At 39.9% G+C, this 16026-nt stretch overlaps 2 protein-coding genes across 2 annotated transcripts in view; one reads left to right on the plus strand and one right to left on the minus strand.

The window, feature by feature from the left end:
* Positions 1-964: 964 nt before the first annotated feature.
* The window catches only part of CCDC146 (coiled-coil domain containing 146), a 37957-nt gene continuing 22895 nt past the window's right edge, over positions 965-16026 (plus strand). Inside the window, exons 1-2 of the mRNA XM_053464378.1 lie at positions 965-1067; positions 2738-2894. Of these exons, the coding sequence (XP_053320353.1) occupies positions 2742-2894 (153 nt within the window). The 5' untranslated portion in view covers positions 965-1067; positions 2738-2741. The remainder of the gene's footprint in view (positions 1068-2737; positions 2895-16026) is intronic.
* FGL2 (fibrinogen like 2) lies at positions 7853-14468 on the minus strand. The gene is made up of 2 exons (XM_053464379.1): positions 13870-14468; positions 7853-8608 (listed from the first exon to the last, which is right to left on the minus strand). The coding sequence occupies exons 1-2, from the start codon at positions 14429-14431 to the stop codon at positions 7902-7904; spliced, it is 1269 nt and encodes a 422-aa protein (XP_053320354.1). The 5' UTR covers positions 14432-14468; the 3' UTR covers positions 7853-7901.

Consider the following 16026-nt stretch of genomic DNA (forward strand, 5'->3'; position numbering starts at 1 on the left):
TGATATATTTCCAGTTAGTTAATTACTGCAATTTAAATTACCTCATAAAACCTTTTTAGTTTATCCAGGCTATATTTGGTTCTGTTTTTTTTTCTTTGGTGTAGTAGGGAGCATTGTAGAGGGTGGGAAATTAAGTTTTTCAGACAACAGAGGATTGTTTTCTTGGGAATTTTTGCCCATTCATCCATCAGGCACTGATGTTGGATGAGAAGTCCTGGCTCCCAATCTCTATTCCAGTTCATCCCAAATGTGTTTGATGGGGTTGAGGTCAGGGCTTTGTGTAGGCCAGTCAAGTTCTTCCACACTGGGGAGGGAAGGAAGGGGTTGCATGTCCCTTCAGGGAGTGCGACCCCCAAAGGTTTCTAGTGTGGCCTCACAAAAGCATTTTGGCACTATTGGACTTTGTACGTATGTATATATATATAATGATGTAGTGCGTTGCTGTGATTTCTGAATCCTCATAGAACAGCGTAGCAGTCTCTATGTACTGGTTAAAAATGCCACCTGTGAACCTGTCACGCCTTGTTCTGCGCAATTATGCCAAAAGTGCCACATTTATGTAACATAAGTCAGTTATAGGGCCCAAAATACATTACATTGCACATGGCTACAAGCAACAAACTAACAGGAGTGTCACCAATGCCCCCTCCAACTGCCCCACGTGGTATGAAAAGCCCTTAAAACCCTCATGATGCAAGCGCAGACGCAAACTCCCACATTACATACACCTCTGGCAGCCATATTTGCTACTGGCGAATCTCAACGAGGCCACTTATATTTACAGAGAGAAGGCAGAACCCGCCATACCGCTGTACATTAAGCCCTTACAGATTACGCTCCGCATGCGCAGCATTTCGAACTACTACCTAAAACGAAAGCGTTGGGCAGTCGTATTTAACTGCTCCCGCTGTCACTGATTGGTCGGCTTGGCATACTGGGCGGCTCTGCAATTCCTGTCACTGTTGCCATAGTGTCGGACGCTAGAGCTGTGGCGATCCTCGTAGGTCTGGTTGTGCAGCTGTTAGGTCTGCGACCCCCCGAGTCTGGTGAAATCCCAGTTAAAAAAGGTACTTTTATAAGTTAGCGTTATAAATGTGAACTTTTATGTGCTCTTGGATCATTGCTGAGGTAAGAACACCGGCTGCCGGGAAATCAAACCAACGCACTCAGTTGCTTTGTTGACATAGGCTATGTATAAACAATTCAGACATTCAGTTTTAAATATGACATTTCAGTTATTGTTAGTTTATGCCACATATATATATAGATATATATATATATATATATATATATATATATATATGTATATATATATATATAATTTTTCTGTTTTTTTTACTATAATTAACCATATGACAGTTTGCATGGAAAATGGCTTCCATACAGAATAACTATGTCAGGTGAGTCAGTCCGCTACCTGGGGTGCTGTGGGACCAGCACAGAGTCAGCATTTACCGCAGAAAGTACCCTCAATGTGTAACAGTCATTCTAGAGGTTTCCGTTGCACCCATCACGTTCCAGACTGTGTGAGGGATGTATACAGGAAAGCCATGCCTACATTGGTTGGCGTTATACTTGTAGAAAAAACCCATGGAGTGTACATGTGTCGGCCGACACATGTCGACACATTGGATATAGTGTAGATAGGTTGTTAGCAAGTGGCCGGAATAGAGCATTAACACTACTGCCTCCGAAAGAATGTTCTCTATTAGGATACCCTAAAAAGCTGTTCTTTGATGAGGCGGCCTAAAAACGGGGACCACGGCGTTACTGTTGCTTTGGTTGCAACAGCAGATAACATAATTCATTAGGCAACTCTTTTATGAGCCAAATAGCTTACTTTCCATTTACAATGCAATTTCTATGACTCTTTATAAACCAAAAATAAAAACTGTTAACTCAACATAAATATTTCATAGCAAAATAATAGGCATGATCCCGTATAGTATGGTTAAGTTAGCCAGAGTGGGCTTTAGATGCCGACCTTGGTGTGGCGAAAGAGAGTGGAAGTCGAATCTAATGTTTACATAAACTACTGGGAATTTTTTAGTTATGAACTTTGTTTGAAGTACACCTTTTTCATTTTGACAGAGAAATTCATAAAAAAACAGATCATTTTCAACAATGTGCTAGCCATTCCTGACAACTGCATTGATTAAAATATGTTTATCTGTCATTTTCAGATTTTTTTACTATAATCCATGGTTATGTAAGATTCCATAATGCAATAGAGTAGCATACATGTGCCTCCACAACATTTGTTAATCAACTTGCTCACCAGATCTGTTTGATCTATACTTTTCCCAGACCTTTTGCTAACACTATGTTCTCGATATGTAAAGTAGGTCTGATATCTGAGGATATGGATTACAGTACATGAATTTATATAGCGCCAACAGATTCTGTATCACTTATACTCTACAGAGAGGGTGGTAAGTGAATGAAAAGCCTCCCATCACAAGTGGTAGAGATAAATACAGTGAGGGAATTTAAACATGCTTGGCATAGGCATAAAGCTATTCTGAATATATGATAATACCAAGGACTGATTAAGGTCTGAGTCTTGCATCAGGAAAAATGGGCACACTAGGTGGGCGGAATGAACAAAAGGTGACCTAGTTCTATGGTACCATGCCATCATGTGGACAATTTTGCCTTGTGAAAATTAAAAATATAGTATTTTTATGGTTGGGAAATCAATGCAGCTTTTCGTTAATTTTCCATTCGTATTGTTTAGAAAGATGAGCACCTATGAAGAACAATCAAGTAATTCTTCAGCCGAAGAGGATGATGAAATGAAAGATAAACCATTGTGTGCTATCGCTCCAGTAACCATTCAGGAAGAAAGCCCTACGGATGTTTTCTCAAGTCCTGCTTTTCAATGTCTGGATGAGGTAAGGGGATAAAGCACCCTTGCAAGAATTTTTTGCTCATATAGTGAAATTTTTTTTGTTGTAAAAAAAAAAAAACACTTAAAACACTTTTCAAAAGTAGCTTTATCCCCACAGCAACCATATAGCTGCCAACAGCCCACCAATGCCCAGGCTGGTTGTCCTATTGAATGTCCCATTTATAGAGATTCATGGCAACTTAGCATTTATAGAAAAGAGAGAGAAGACAGGTTATGTGGTGCAGAATGGCAGCTATGTAACAGGTCAAATGATCTAATCAACTGGAACACTCCTTTCGGTTCTGTATCGATCAGATTACTTTTAAAACATCACTTGCAAGTTTTTTGTTTTTTTTAGCATCAGTAGCCTTAAATGTTTCTTGTCAGACCTCACCAATAGTATGTTGTTCAGTTCTGGGGACTGCATCTCCAGAGAGATATTGACATAATATGATTTACTGGAGAGAGTACAGAGGAAGGCTACTAAAATGGCAGAATATAAATTATTGGGAAAGACCAAAGGATTTTAATATGTATAGTTTGGAGGAAAGAAGAGAGAAAGGGTGATAGAAACATTTTTATACATAAAAGGGTTTAACAAAGTACGGGAGAAAAATGTTAGAACACAAATCTAAAATTAGAATACCGAAGGCTTAGATGTAATGCAAGGAACTTTTACTTTACATAGAGTGTGGTAGATAAGTAGAACAGCCTCCCAGCAGAAGTGGTAGAGGCCAACACAATGAGCATGGAATAGGCATATGTGCATATGATAATCCTAAATGTTTAAGGTTTGAGTAACTACTACGGGAAAGATGGTTGGACTAGATGGGCCATATGATTTGTATCGGTCATCAAATTCTGTGTTTCTATGTAAACCAGCAGATGGGGCTAGCGGAATTTACATTTGCAACTAGAGAATTCTAAATGTATGCAAGTGTTTACCTAGCAGACATTCTTAAAAACTCCTGAACAAAATCTAAAGCTCAATATGGAAAAAAGTGAGAGTGCATATACATGCATATATACACTCACTGGCCACTTTATTAGGTACACCTTGCTAGTACCGGGTTGGACCCTCTTTTGCCTTCAGGGCTGCCTTCATTCTTCGTGGCATACTTTCTACAAGGTGCTGGAAACATTCCTCAGAGATTTTGGTCCATATGGACATGATGACATCATGCAGTTGCTGCAGAATTGTTGGCTGCCCATCCATGATGTGAATCTCCCGTTCCATCACATCCCAAAGATGCTCTATTGGATTAAGATCTGGTGATTGTGGAGGCCATTGGAGTTCAGTGAATTCGTTGTCGTGTTCAAGAAACCAGTTTGAGATGATGTGAGCTTTGTGACATGGTGCGTTATCCTGCTGGAAGTAGCCATCAAGGGGATGGGTACACTGTGGTCATAAAGGGATGGACATGGTCAGCAACAAATCTCAGGTAGGCTGTCGCGTTTAAAGGATACTCAATTGGTACTGAGGGGCCCAAAGTATGCCAAGAAAATGTCCCCCACACCATGACACCATCACCACCAGCCTGAACCGTTGATACAAGGCAGGTTGGATCTATGTTGTTTACGCCAAAGTCTGACCCTCATCAGACCAGGCAACGATCTTCCAGTCTTCCATTGTCCAATTTTGGTCAGCCTGTGAGAATTGTAACCTCAGTTTCCTGTTCAAGGTTTGACGTGTTGTGCATTCAGAGTTGGTATTCTGCATACCTTGGTTGTAAGGAGTGGTTAGAGAGTTACTGTTGCCTTTCTGTCATCTGGAACCAGTCTACCCATTCTCCTCAGACCTCTGACATCAACAAGGCATTTTCATCCACACAACTGCCGCTCACTGGATATTTTCTCTTTTTCGGACCATACTCAAGTGGCCAGTGAGTGTGTATATATATATATATATATATATATATATATATATATATATATATATATATATATATATATATATATTATAATGCTATATATCTGTCCTGTGTCTGAAATGTTCTTGTCTTAACCCCTTAATGATCAGTGACGCGCCAGGCATGTCATGGCATTAAACAAGCTTAGAAAGCGATCTTCGATTTCTTGGCTTAAACAGTGTTGCCGAATGCCTTGACATCGAAGCATTACAGCAACACTGAAATTTACTGCAGGGGCTCTGTGTGGCCCCTCCTCCAGACCTAATTTAAGAGAGCTTAGGAGGCGATCAACGATCGTTACATGACCTTCCGGTACTCCACCATAGAAACTCCAGCGTCAAACACCAGCAGAGGTTGTCTACATGCATCTCGCAGCCGTCCACCGGCTGCCCCCGCTAGACACCAGGGAGTCTGGGGATCCATTCGTAAGTCAGGGGTGGAGCAGAGTGGCATATCTTGGGGGCATAAAGCATGTCAGGAGAGCAGAGTGGCATGTCAGGGGAGCAGAGTGGCAGACCTGGGGGACATAAAGCATATCTGGGGTCAGAGGGGCATATCTGTAAGTAAGGTGTATTATGAATTAAGGGGGGCCTTAAAATGGCTATTGGTTTTACAAATTTCGGTTTGTTTATAACCTGTGCTGACTAACTGCATAATAGATACCAAAATTGTTACAATGCATGTGTTCTTGTTCTTTAGATAAAATACTGCTTTACCATTCCAGTCATGTGTATTTTTTTTAATTGGATGCAGCCTATAATCGGATGCGGCCTATAATCAAGCCAATACGGTATTTTAAAGAAAGAATAGAATTTTTTTTTTAAAAAAAGATTATTAAGTGCTAAAATTTCAGTGTATCTTCCCAACAATCCTGACATGAAAAGAGTTAAAATACCAGCATTTCAAATACCCAAGGGGTGTTACATGTGTAAAAAAAAAAAAAAAAAAAAAAAAAAAAAAGACTACAACAAACTTTGACAAGGGCTGGTCGTAGAATTGGTGTATGTAAAGAGTGAAAATACCACCATTTGAAATACCCTGGGGTGTCTAGTTTTCAAAAAATATGGTTTAATGTGGTAAATTGAATTAGTCGGCTTCAAAGATGTCCCTAATAGGACACGGGGGCACCCGATCTCAAAGTTGAAAAATGCGCACTTCCCAAATGTGGTGTTTTTGCCTTACAAACAACCCGACAAACCCATCCATGGGTGGTATCAATGTACTCGGGAGATGTTGCTGAAGACATAGTGAGGTGTTGTTTGACAGTGACATATACAATGTGTGTGAATTAAAAAAAAATACCACCACAAACTTTGGCAAAGACTGGTGGTAGAATTAGTGCATGGAAGGGGTTAAAATACCAGCATTTGAAATACCTTTGATGGGGTAAATATAATTGGCTGGCTTCAAAGATGTCCCAAATAGCACCTGGGGCAGAATGGCCAGATTTGAAAAAAAGGGTTTTGAAATAGCAAAATTGCCCACTTATTGTACTTATTGCCCAAGAACAGAACAAATAGTAGAAACTCTTTAGAAGGTTTTTTTTAATTCGCTTTTGTAGGCGAGTAAAAGATTTTTTTCAATTTTTCACAATATTTTATTTTTTTCTATAGGAATTTAGATGATATGATCAAAACAATGGTATCTAAAGAAACACTTCTTGTTCTGAAAAAAACAATATATAACTTATATGGGTACACTAAACGAGAGAGAAAATTACAGCTTAACGTGATTTTTAAGAGTACCTTCTTTGTAACTGAGAAATGCATGAAGAATAAGGCCAGACTTAACAAATACACTTCTATACACATTATTTGTAGCTTTTCGACACATTATTTGTACTAGAGTGGACCACTACCCCAGGGTAACAATGAAGGTCTGGAGGGTCGCTATGAAGGACACTGTAGGGGTAGTTGAATATTTAGCTTAAAATACTCTTTTGGTTTGTCAAGGTGACTATTATATTTTGCACTACGGCTATAGGAATTAATGATTATAATAAGCTTAACTCAGATGCTCATCTTTTGTCTGGACTTTGTTTTGATCTCTAGTTTATTTAAGCATTGGACTAAATGATAAAAACTCAAAATTATCAACATGAAGTATGTAGTATGAAGTTATATTTTAATATGGTACACAAGGGAAACAAAGTAGCAAACACTATTTTATTTTGCTTCATTTATATTAACAAGTATTTTCAAAATATTTACACCTGTAAAAAGCCACAAAAAGTCGCACAAAAAAGCATATCTTGGCAAAATAGAGTTATATCTGACTGTTAATTTACAACCCCACCCGTGCTTAAATACAAGAGAGAAAAAATCTATACATTTGGAGTATTTGAGCACAGAACTTAAAAGGATTTTAAGGTGCACTAAAAGTGACAAGATATATAATAATTATTTTGGTCCATCTTTCCAAAGGAGACTAAAGCAACATTTCATTGACTCCCCCCAATTTGTTTTATAGCCCAGTTTGAAACTCCTTGATCCTGTGGCTCATAATGTATAATAAACATGTAGTACCTGGGCGTTTGTGTGGAGGATACACAATAAAAAAAAAAGCATGTTAGAGGAGATGTAGAATACAAGTATGGTACAGCCAATAACATTTTGCATGCTATGGCTCTTAAAAAATACAGCTTTTTCAGGCTGTCTTGTACAGCGGGCAATTACTTTCAAGGGATCCATGTATACAGCGGATATAGAGGCAAAGGTGATAATTGTTAACCTTATTTGCATGCGCCTACCCAGAATTCCTTGTGGTTGTGGAAGCACCATGAGATTTCTGAGGGAAAAACAAGCCTTCTGGCTTGTCTGGTGTCTGTAGATGAATGTTTAATAATACTACTACTAGCTTTTTCAAAGAAATACTGCCCAGCATAAGAGACATTTAGCATTGCTACCCTTTATATAAGTCAGTAGAAAGCTTGACACAATACTCCTTGAGAACACGCATTTGTATTATTTTAAAATATTCTTAAATAAGCATTAATGTTTTTCCTGTATGCTCATATATGCTATATGACAATAATCTCTTCTGAAAAAACATGATATTATTAACATGATACCAGGGTGACATACAAGCAGTTTTGTGATTATTTAGGCAGTAAAAACTTTTGGTCTGATCATCATTTTGACAGATTTAAATGTTTGTCTTAATCCATTCAGTTGCTCATCTGGAATGCTGTGCCAAGTACCCCAGAAAATGCCATTGCGAACACCTTTATAGTCCTTCTCATAGTACTTGCCATTGAGATTGGCAGACATGCATGCATCAAACCACCATCCAGAGCTGTAGTAGGCCCCACAATTGCCAGAGGGATATCGATCATTGTCCTTATCTGGGGTAGTAAAGAATTTTTGATCATGGTTATATTGCTTGCTGAAGTGTAGAGCGTCGCCTGCAGTTCCACTGTAGCCCCCAACTGTTAAACGATATTTAAGATATTCATTGGCTACATAAAACTGGTCATATTTAGCGTATTCTTTAATACCCTTAAAGTCTTCCAGCTCAATTCTGAGGATCATATCACTGCTTTTGGTCAAAAGATGCAGCTTGTCATTACCCAGCCAAAACTCTCTGGTCAGATTACCAAAACCATTTTTGTATTCATTCCATGTTCTGTTGAAACTTGTACTGCCATCTTTGCGGGCTTGGACAACAGTCCACCCTCCCCCCCAAGACTCCATGTCACAGTATACTTCAAATGTTTTATTCTTTGGGTCGGGTGTGACTCTGTAAATCCCATTTATTCTCTTGCCAAGTTTATAGTAGTCAGAGCAGTCTTTATAGATGAGTTGTATACCTGTTAATACAAATATATTATTATTATTTTTATGGCACAATCATATTTTTCATACAACTTGGAAATAGGGGATGCATGTGTTACAAAATAACAAGCTAACTTTACTCATTTAACATTTAGCATGCAACAACCAGTTAATATGAAACTAATCTAAAAAAACAAATTGTGAGTGTCAGAAGTATGTGTGAGATCAAAGACTATTGCTGCACAAGACAACATAAAATATCCAGATTTGCCCAGTGGAGAGGCTTTCAAAGCAAATACCGTATGTGATGTCTGTGCGATGCGCGTAGACAACCTGTGCTGCTGCCGGGCACTTCCGCTAGGGCTTCTATGACAGAGCACCGAAAGGTCATGTGATGCCGGCGCTCCATCATAGAAGCCCCAGAGGAAGTGCCGGCAGTGGCGGAGGTTGTCTGTGCGCATCGCCAGAGAGGAGGATCTGGGTCCCCTGCAGCGCTGCGGGAGATCTGGATCTTAGTCTTATAGTCATACCTCAATTGGAGGTCAGATTATTAAATGACCTCGAATATAAGACGAGAGCATTTGCTCTGAAAAAAAACTTGTCTTATATTCGAGTAAATAGGGTATGTTATTTTCTGACATTATAAAACAAATTTTGTAATATCTTGTAATTTGCCAAAATCTGTTAAATATTTATCAAATAGAATAATTTCTGGGTTCTTTCAAAATGATCTTTAAGATCAAGGACTGATTAAGACCCGAGTTTTACATCAGAAAAATGGGCAGACTAGATGTGCCGAATGATTCTTACCTTCCATCAAATTATATGTTTCTATGTGTCTCTGAAAGTCATGGTACTAAATGATGAGACAAGTGAAGAATGACAGTTGGCATTTACACTAGGAAAAGGGCGGACAATGTAACAGACTCACCAGCTTCCTCTTACATTTATGGATCCATTAACTGGACATATATCTTAGCAGCTGTTTCATAGAGATAACATGTTTTAAACCTATCACCACTCTCAACCTTCAGTTCCGCAGCTTATAAAGGAAACAGAAAAATTACAGAACACTGTGTCCCATAGAAACCATAACAAGTAATATTTCATCCAGCTCTTATTGAGGAATTTCCTGTTAAATGTATATCAGTCTGTTTATTCCCCCACCCCACCCTGAAGTGCCAAATAGCATTTGATAGCTTTTAGATGTATACATAAACTGCGCCTTCTATGGAAACCAGTTTGTAGTTGACTATTTCATATCTATAATAAGACAGACTTGGGTAACTAATTGAGTAACGTCATTGCATTGTTTTCAAGTGAAAGAATTCAGTAACTTCATTTTCAAAGCTAAATTAACAGAACATTGGCCACTTACCATCAAAGTAAAATACACCGTTGAATATAATTGATTGATAACTAGTGTCATGTCCTTGAGCCAATTTTATTGGCATTATGCTCTGATTAGCCCTTTAGGTTAAACAAATATTTGGTACAATGTTGCAAACAGGCCCGGACTGGCCATCGGGCACACCGGGCATTTGCCCGGTGGGCCGGGCCACGGCAGGGCCGCACTGACTTAGGGGCTGATGGAGCTGTAGCTCCAGGCCCCTACCCTACCTACGGCCGCATTAACGCAGGGCATAAGGGGCACCTGCCCCTTAAGCCCGCCGCAACTGCGACCGGGTCCGCCACTCTAAGGGGCCGGGAAGTCCCCACCAAGGCCGGCCTTACGGGTCTGCGGCCGCACAGAGTTTAAATTAAAACATCGGGGGTTTTTTTTAACTTTATTTAACATCCTCCATGTTAAATAAAGTTTTTTTAAGTTGAAAAAAAAAACCCCGATGTTTTAATTTAAACTCTGTACGGCCGCAGACCCCTAAGGCCGGCCCTGGTGGGGGCTTCCCGGCCCCTTAGGGCAGGGCCGACCCTTGGGGTGTGCGACCACCCTCCAGGGGGCGGCGGTGGCGGCGGCGGCGGGTGGCGGTCCGCACTGGGTGCCGCCAACCTGCGGCACCCGGCACCCCTCCAGAGACGGACAGTAATGTCCGCCGCTGGAGGAGCAGGCTCGCAAGGGAGCGGTATCGGAGGTCTTTAACAGACCTCCGGTTCCCTTGAGTGATTTTAAGCCGGGTTCAACCCGGCTCAAAATCACTCAAGGGAGCCGGAGGTCTGTTAAAGACCTCCGATACCGCTCCCTTGTGATCCACGCGGCAACTGCTGCTGTGCGCCGGGGTTTGTTGTCAGATCCCGGCGCACAGCACTGAAGCCGCGCCCACCGCTGTCCGTGCCCTCTGACCCGGAAGAAGACAGAAGAACTGAAGAAGAGGAAAAGAAGCTGAAAGAAGAAAGGAAAGGTAGGAAAGCATTAAGTGAGAGTGGATTGGTGTATATGTGTGGCTTGGTGTATATGTGTGGCTTGGTGTATGTGTGTGGCTTGGTGTATGTGTGTGGCTTGGTGTATGTGTGTGGCTTGGTGTATGTGTGTGGCTTGGTGTATGTGTGTGGCTTGGTGTATGTGTGTGGCTTGGTGTATGTGTGTGGCTTGGTGTATGTGTGTGGCTTGGTATATGTGTGTGGCTTGGTATATGTGTGTGGCTTGGTATATGTGTGTGGATTAGTGTATGTGTGTGGATTGGTGTATGTGTGGATTGGTATATATGTGTGGATTGATATACGTGTGGATTGGTATATGTGTGTGGATTGGTATATGTGTGTGGATTGGTATATGTGTGTGGATTGGTATATATGTGTGGATTGGTGTATATGTGTGTGGATTGGTGTATATGTGTGTGGATTGGTGTATATGTGTGTGGATTGGTGTATATGTGTGTGGATTGGTGTATATGTGTGTGGATTGGTGTATATGTGTGTGGATTGGTGTATATATGTGTGGATTGGTATATATGTGTGGATTGGTGTATATACGTGTGGATTGGTGTATATGTGTGGATTGGTGTATGTGTGTGGATTGGTAAGGGTGTGAGAGTGATGGGTGTTATGCTGTACCATTTCCAATGTCTTTTTTCATGATCTAATTATGCTCTAAAAGTACATCATAACTCCCATCACTCTATACTGTTCCATACAGTGGCAGAGCTGGGAGACAGAGGCCTTGCACCCCCACCACAGGACTCCTGAAAGGTAAGTGAACTTCAAAGAGGGAGAGGGTAGATAGTTATGAGAATGAATGAATAAATGTGTGGATGAATTGTGTGAATGCGTATGACAATTAATGAATTCATGTGAGGATGAATTGCTTGAATGATTTGTGAGACTACATTAATGAATGTGTTAATGATTTGTGTGAATGATTAAATGCAAAGGTGGCACATGAAGGGTGGGCTTTAACAATAAATAAATAAATATGGGCTGCTCAGGCTTAAATGCCCGGGCCTATTTTTTGTCCCAGTCCGGGCCTGGTTGCAAATGTCAGGTAATGAAACAGAACCTGTAACCGGTGATCATGTTGATTTGGCCCCTCAGAAGATGAGTACGTTTAAGCTTTGCAGTTGAGCATAAACAAAAGCCAGAGTCAGACTTTAAGTAAGGCTGGAATATATTTGTCCCAACCCGTATTTACTAATTGACAATGTATGCCAGGTTTTCTAGAGCTACAGCTGACAAGGCAGTCAAGGTGAACATTCTTCATACTGTCACTCAGGGGATGCATGGTACCTTTTTTGGATTTTTTGTTAGAATTACCATTCTGTCCACTATGTCCTCAGTACCACAGGCTTTACTATCTAGTCCAAAAGATAATTTGCATTTCTATATATTTAAGAAGTAGTAATAGAAATCTTTTGCAGGCAGCTGCATTATATTAGACAGTGGAGCATTTGTAGATGGCATCAACTATGTTGTTACTGCTTCTGAATGCTCAATGGTTAACTAAAATGCAAATAATTGCTTAGCATGTTTTATTCCACATGTGTCTACCAGAGGACAGGACAGGGATGTCTGTTATAAAATATTGAAATAAGTTATGTTCAGTTCTATGCTCAGAACTCTACTAGCTGGTTCAGGTTATGTTCCATCACTTATCTTCACCCTGAACTGAAGGTCTCTAGAACATTAATCCACCACATCTGTAGAGATCTTTTGGAAATCACTTCACACAATGTTCTGCTCTGTTTGCCAGTTTCTGTAGACACCTGTGTCTCTCATATTTAATTTTCTTCCTATGATTTTTCTGTCCAATGAATGTGCTTTTTATTGACCATTGATAATCAAGAAAAATTGATTTAACATTATGATCCTTTAGTAAGAATGCTAAGTACAGAAATGGTCCTGTTTTAATTTTTTCTTGTATGTACTATTTATCAAAGCACGTTACACCAGGCTCTGAAATGGAAAGCAATGTTCTACTCTCTCAGCTTTGAGTGCTTGGTGTGTTCACTATCAAACACAGAGATGATTTCAACGCAGTTTGCAATTACATCACCCTGGTCCATGTTTAATATCATCCTGGCATCTGTACTCCCCATGTTAGGCTGTATATCCTATATTTATTTAGAAAATTCCCAGAAATTATAATTTCCAAAGCTATCGGTTAACCATGAATATAAAAGAGTCATATGGAAAGAGTTGTCTCAGATCTCCTCTTTATTGGTTTTAAATCACCTTCGTTTTTTATTGCTGAACTAAACTAAGATCAAGCAGTACATTACACATATACCTATCCCACGGGTTGTAATTTCTCCTGAGCATTCCGCCTGCAGACATCATGAAGCCCTGCATAGTTAGGGAGTTGAGAATTGTTATTCTGTGAGACTAACATCTAATATACGATGTTTCAATTGGCAGGTGCATTATGGTTGCTACATGACAACTTTAGTTACTTTTAACTCGGTACCAGCATTTAAGGTCCTATTAAGATGTTACATGCAGTGTTCTTTAGACTGATCAACAATGCCTGTAGCTTTTTATGAAACCTTTTATGAATGCCAAAAGGGTTTATGCTACATTTTTCTTCGCAGACAAAAATGATACCAGCTATTAGATGCTATACATCCTTCTTGTTCAAGTCTGATTCCCCACAATTGCTAGATTAAATTAGCTCTAATACATCAAAAAACTTCTCACAAGCACCACTGACAAAAAATGATAACATAAACCTACTTTTATTCTACTTGTTTACATGATAATGATGTTCCTGTAGAAAGTTGATCATGTTAGTATAGATATTTTTAAATAAAATCTGCTAGATTTCTAGTGGAGAATAGAATGGGTTAATTCAATTTCATTAATGGTTGATATAAGGAAACATTTTTTGTATAAAAAACAGCATACTTACTTGGATTCGCCTCAAGCAATGGGCAGTTACTGGAGCATTTGTTGTCCAAGTTGTTCACCACAAAAGACAAGTTTGCCATCTTTTTGTCCACATAATCCTCCACACTATTCATACTGAGTGGGTTCATCTTCTCAAGTTGGCCTTGCAGAGTGTTAATCTGGGACCTGGCATTTTTCAGGCTGATGGACATTTTCTTCAACTTGGACTGGAGCTCTTGCATTTGGTCGCCCTCTCCATGTTTAGCATCTAGAAGATCTTTGTTATCTTTTTCCAGGTTGTCATCCGCTTGTAGTTTACAGTCCTGACATGATTTCTTTAAACTGTTTACTATCTCTTTAAGGCTCTGAACCTCCTTGATTGTTTTTTCAAGGAGTTGAAATTGTTTTGGTAGCTGGATCGTCATTGCTGGTAATGTTAGCTGGTAGGGGCAGTTGCCATCTTCGTCACATTTGCCCCCGTTTTTCATCTTTATAGGACAGCCATTAACCACTCTTTCTTCTTCTGTTTCAGCAAGTGCAGTTGACAGGGCAACTATACTTGTCCAGTAGAGAAAAGCCTTCATCTTTACAGATCCTGATCAGTGAGAGAGCATGCAGCCCTTTATATAGAAGCTGTGTGATAGGGAAATGTAGCTGTGCACAGAAATGGGTGGGAGTTCTTACGTAATCATTTCACATCTGAGAGAGAAGTTCCTGGCAAATTGACGTTCTTTTACATTGTTTTCACTTTCTGTGTTGAACTTCTGCTAAAAATATCCCTGCCAGAAAGGGTTAAGACAAGTGACCTGCAAGATGAAGTTTCTGTGTTCGCCAAATTCCATCAAATATATTCTTAGTCGACCTTGTGTATTTGCCTTTTTTTCTGAATCTAGAAGTTATATTAATAATTTAACAGACTTGTAGAGCAAACGTAATTGTACCTTAAATGTGAAGTTATCACTTGTTTTCTTACTTTGAGACGGACCAAAAACATTTAGCTTATTCTTTAATAATTCTTTTAGCAAACTATAATAATTCACAAAGTGATGCTGCTGTTTAACTCCTTTAGTGTCACAAAAGTTTCCTGTTTTATGCCCACTGGTGCCCAGGCCATTTTTTGACACCTTGGTAATGTTAAAATTTGCTCGATTATAAGATGACCCTGATTATAAGATGACCCCCCAAATCTGAATATTAATTTAGGAAAAAAAGAAAAAGCCTTAATATAAGATGACCCTATAGGAAAAAAGTTTTACCAGTAAATGTTAATTCATGTAAACTATTTTTTTTAATAAAAGCTATGATTGAGAAAAATATTTTGGTTTTATTTCCTTCTATTTTCCAACCTGCCCCCCCCCCCAGTTATGCACATCTGCCCCAGAAATGCCTTATACCCCCTATATGCCACTGTGCCCCATGATATGCCTTTTGACCCCCTATGTGCCACTCTGCCTCCAGAAATGCCTTATACCCCTATATATGCCACTGTGGCATTAAGGGGGTTAAAAGGCATATTATGGGGCAGAGTGGCATATAGGGAGGTTTAAGGCATTTCAGGAGGCAGAGTGGCGTATAGAGCGTTAAAAGGGCATTTCTGGAGGCAGAGTGGCATTAAGGGGGTTAAAAGGCATTTCATAGAACACTCTGCCTCCAGAAATGCCTTATGCCCCCCATTTAACACTCCCTTGCCCCCCCCAAACTTACCGGTGCTTCTGACTCCTCTGTCATGCAGCCGGGGCAGTGTGTAGATGTCCACGCGATTCGCGTAGACAACTTACGCTGCAGCTGGAAGGAGGTGTGGCTAGCAGCGGGGGTTGTCTGCGTCCATCTTTACTTTACTTTACATCTTGGTTGATGTACCACATTTATGGCTAACATTTGGCACTGGAAGTGCTGTGCTAAAAATTATGAGATGTGCATTCCACAGCAGGTGCAGTACTAATGATATAAAACCTAACCTCTGGCTCTCCAGTTGTTGAGTACTCGTTTTCCCATGATACTTACGATACCAGAATGGTTGAAAGTTATAGCAAATGTAAACTTAACAGCTGGGGTATTAACTAACCCTAGCTGCAATCCATGTTTGAAAAATATACCTTGTGTCTGCAGCATGCAAACTGTCTCTGTCCAGGTGTGGACTCTGTGCCTGTGATTAAGCAGCTGCTAGAGTGAAAGGGAG

This window comes from Spea bombifrons, chromosome 4 (genome assembly GCF_027358695.1).
Source record: "Spea bombifrons isolate aSpeBom1 chromosome 4, aSpeBom1.2.pri, whole genome shotgun sequence".
In the NCBI taxonomy this organism is placed as follows: domain Eukaryota; kingdom Metazoa; phylum Chordata; class Amphibia; order Anura; family Pelobatidae; genus Spea; species Spea bombifrons.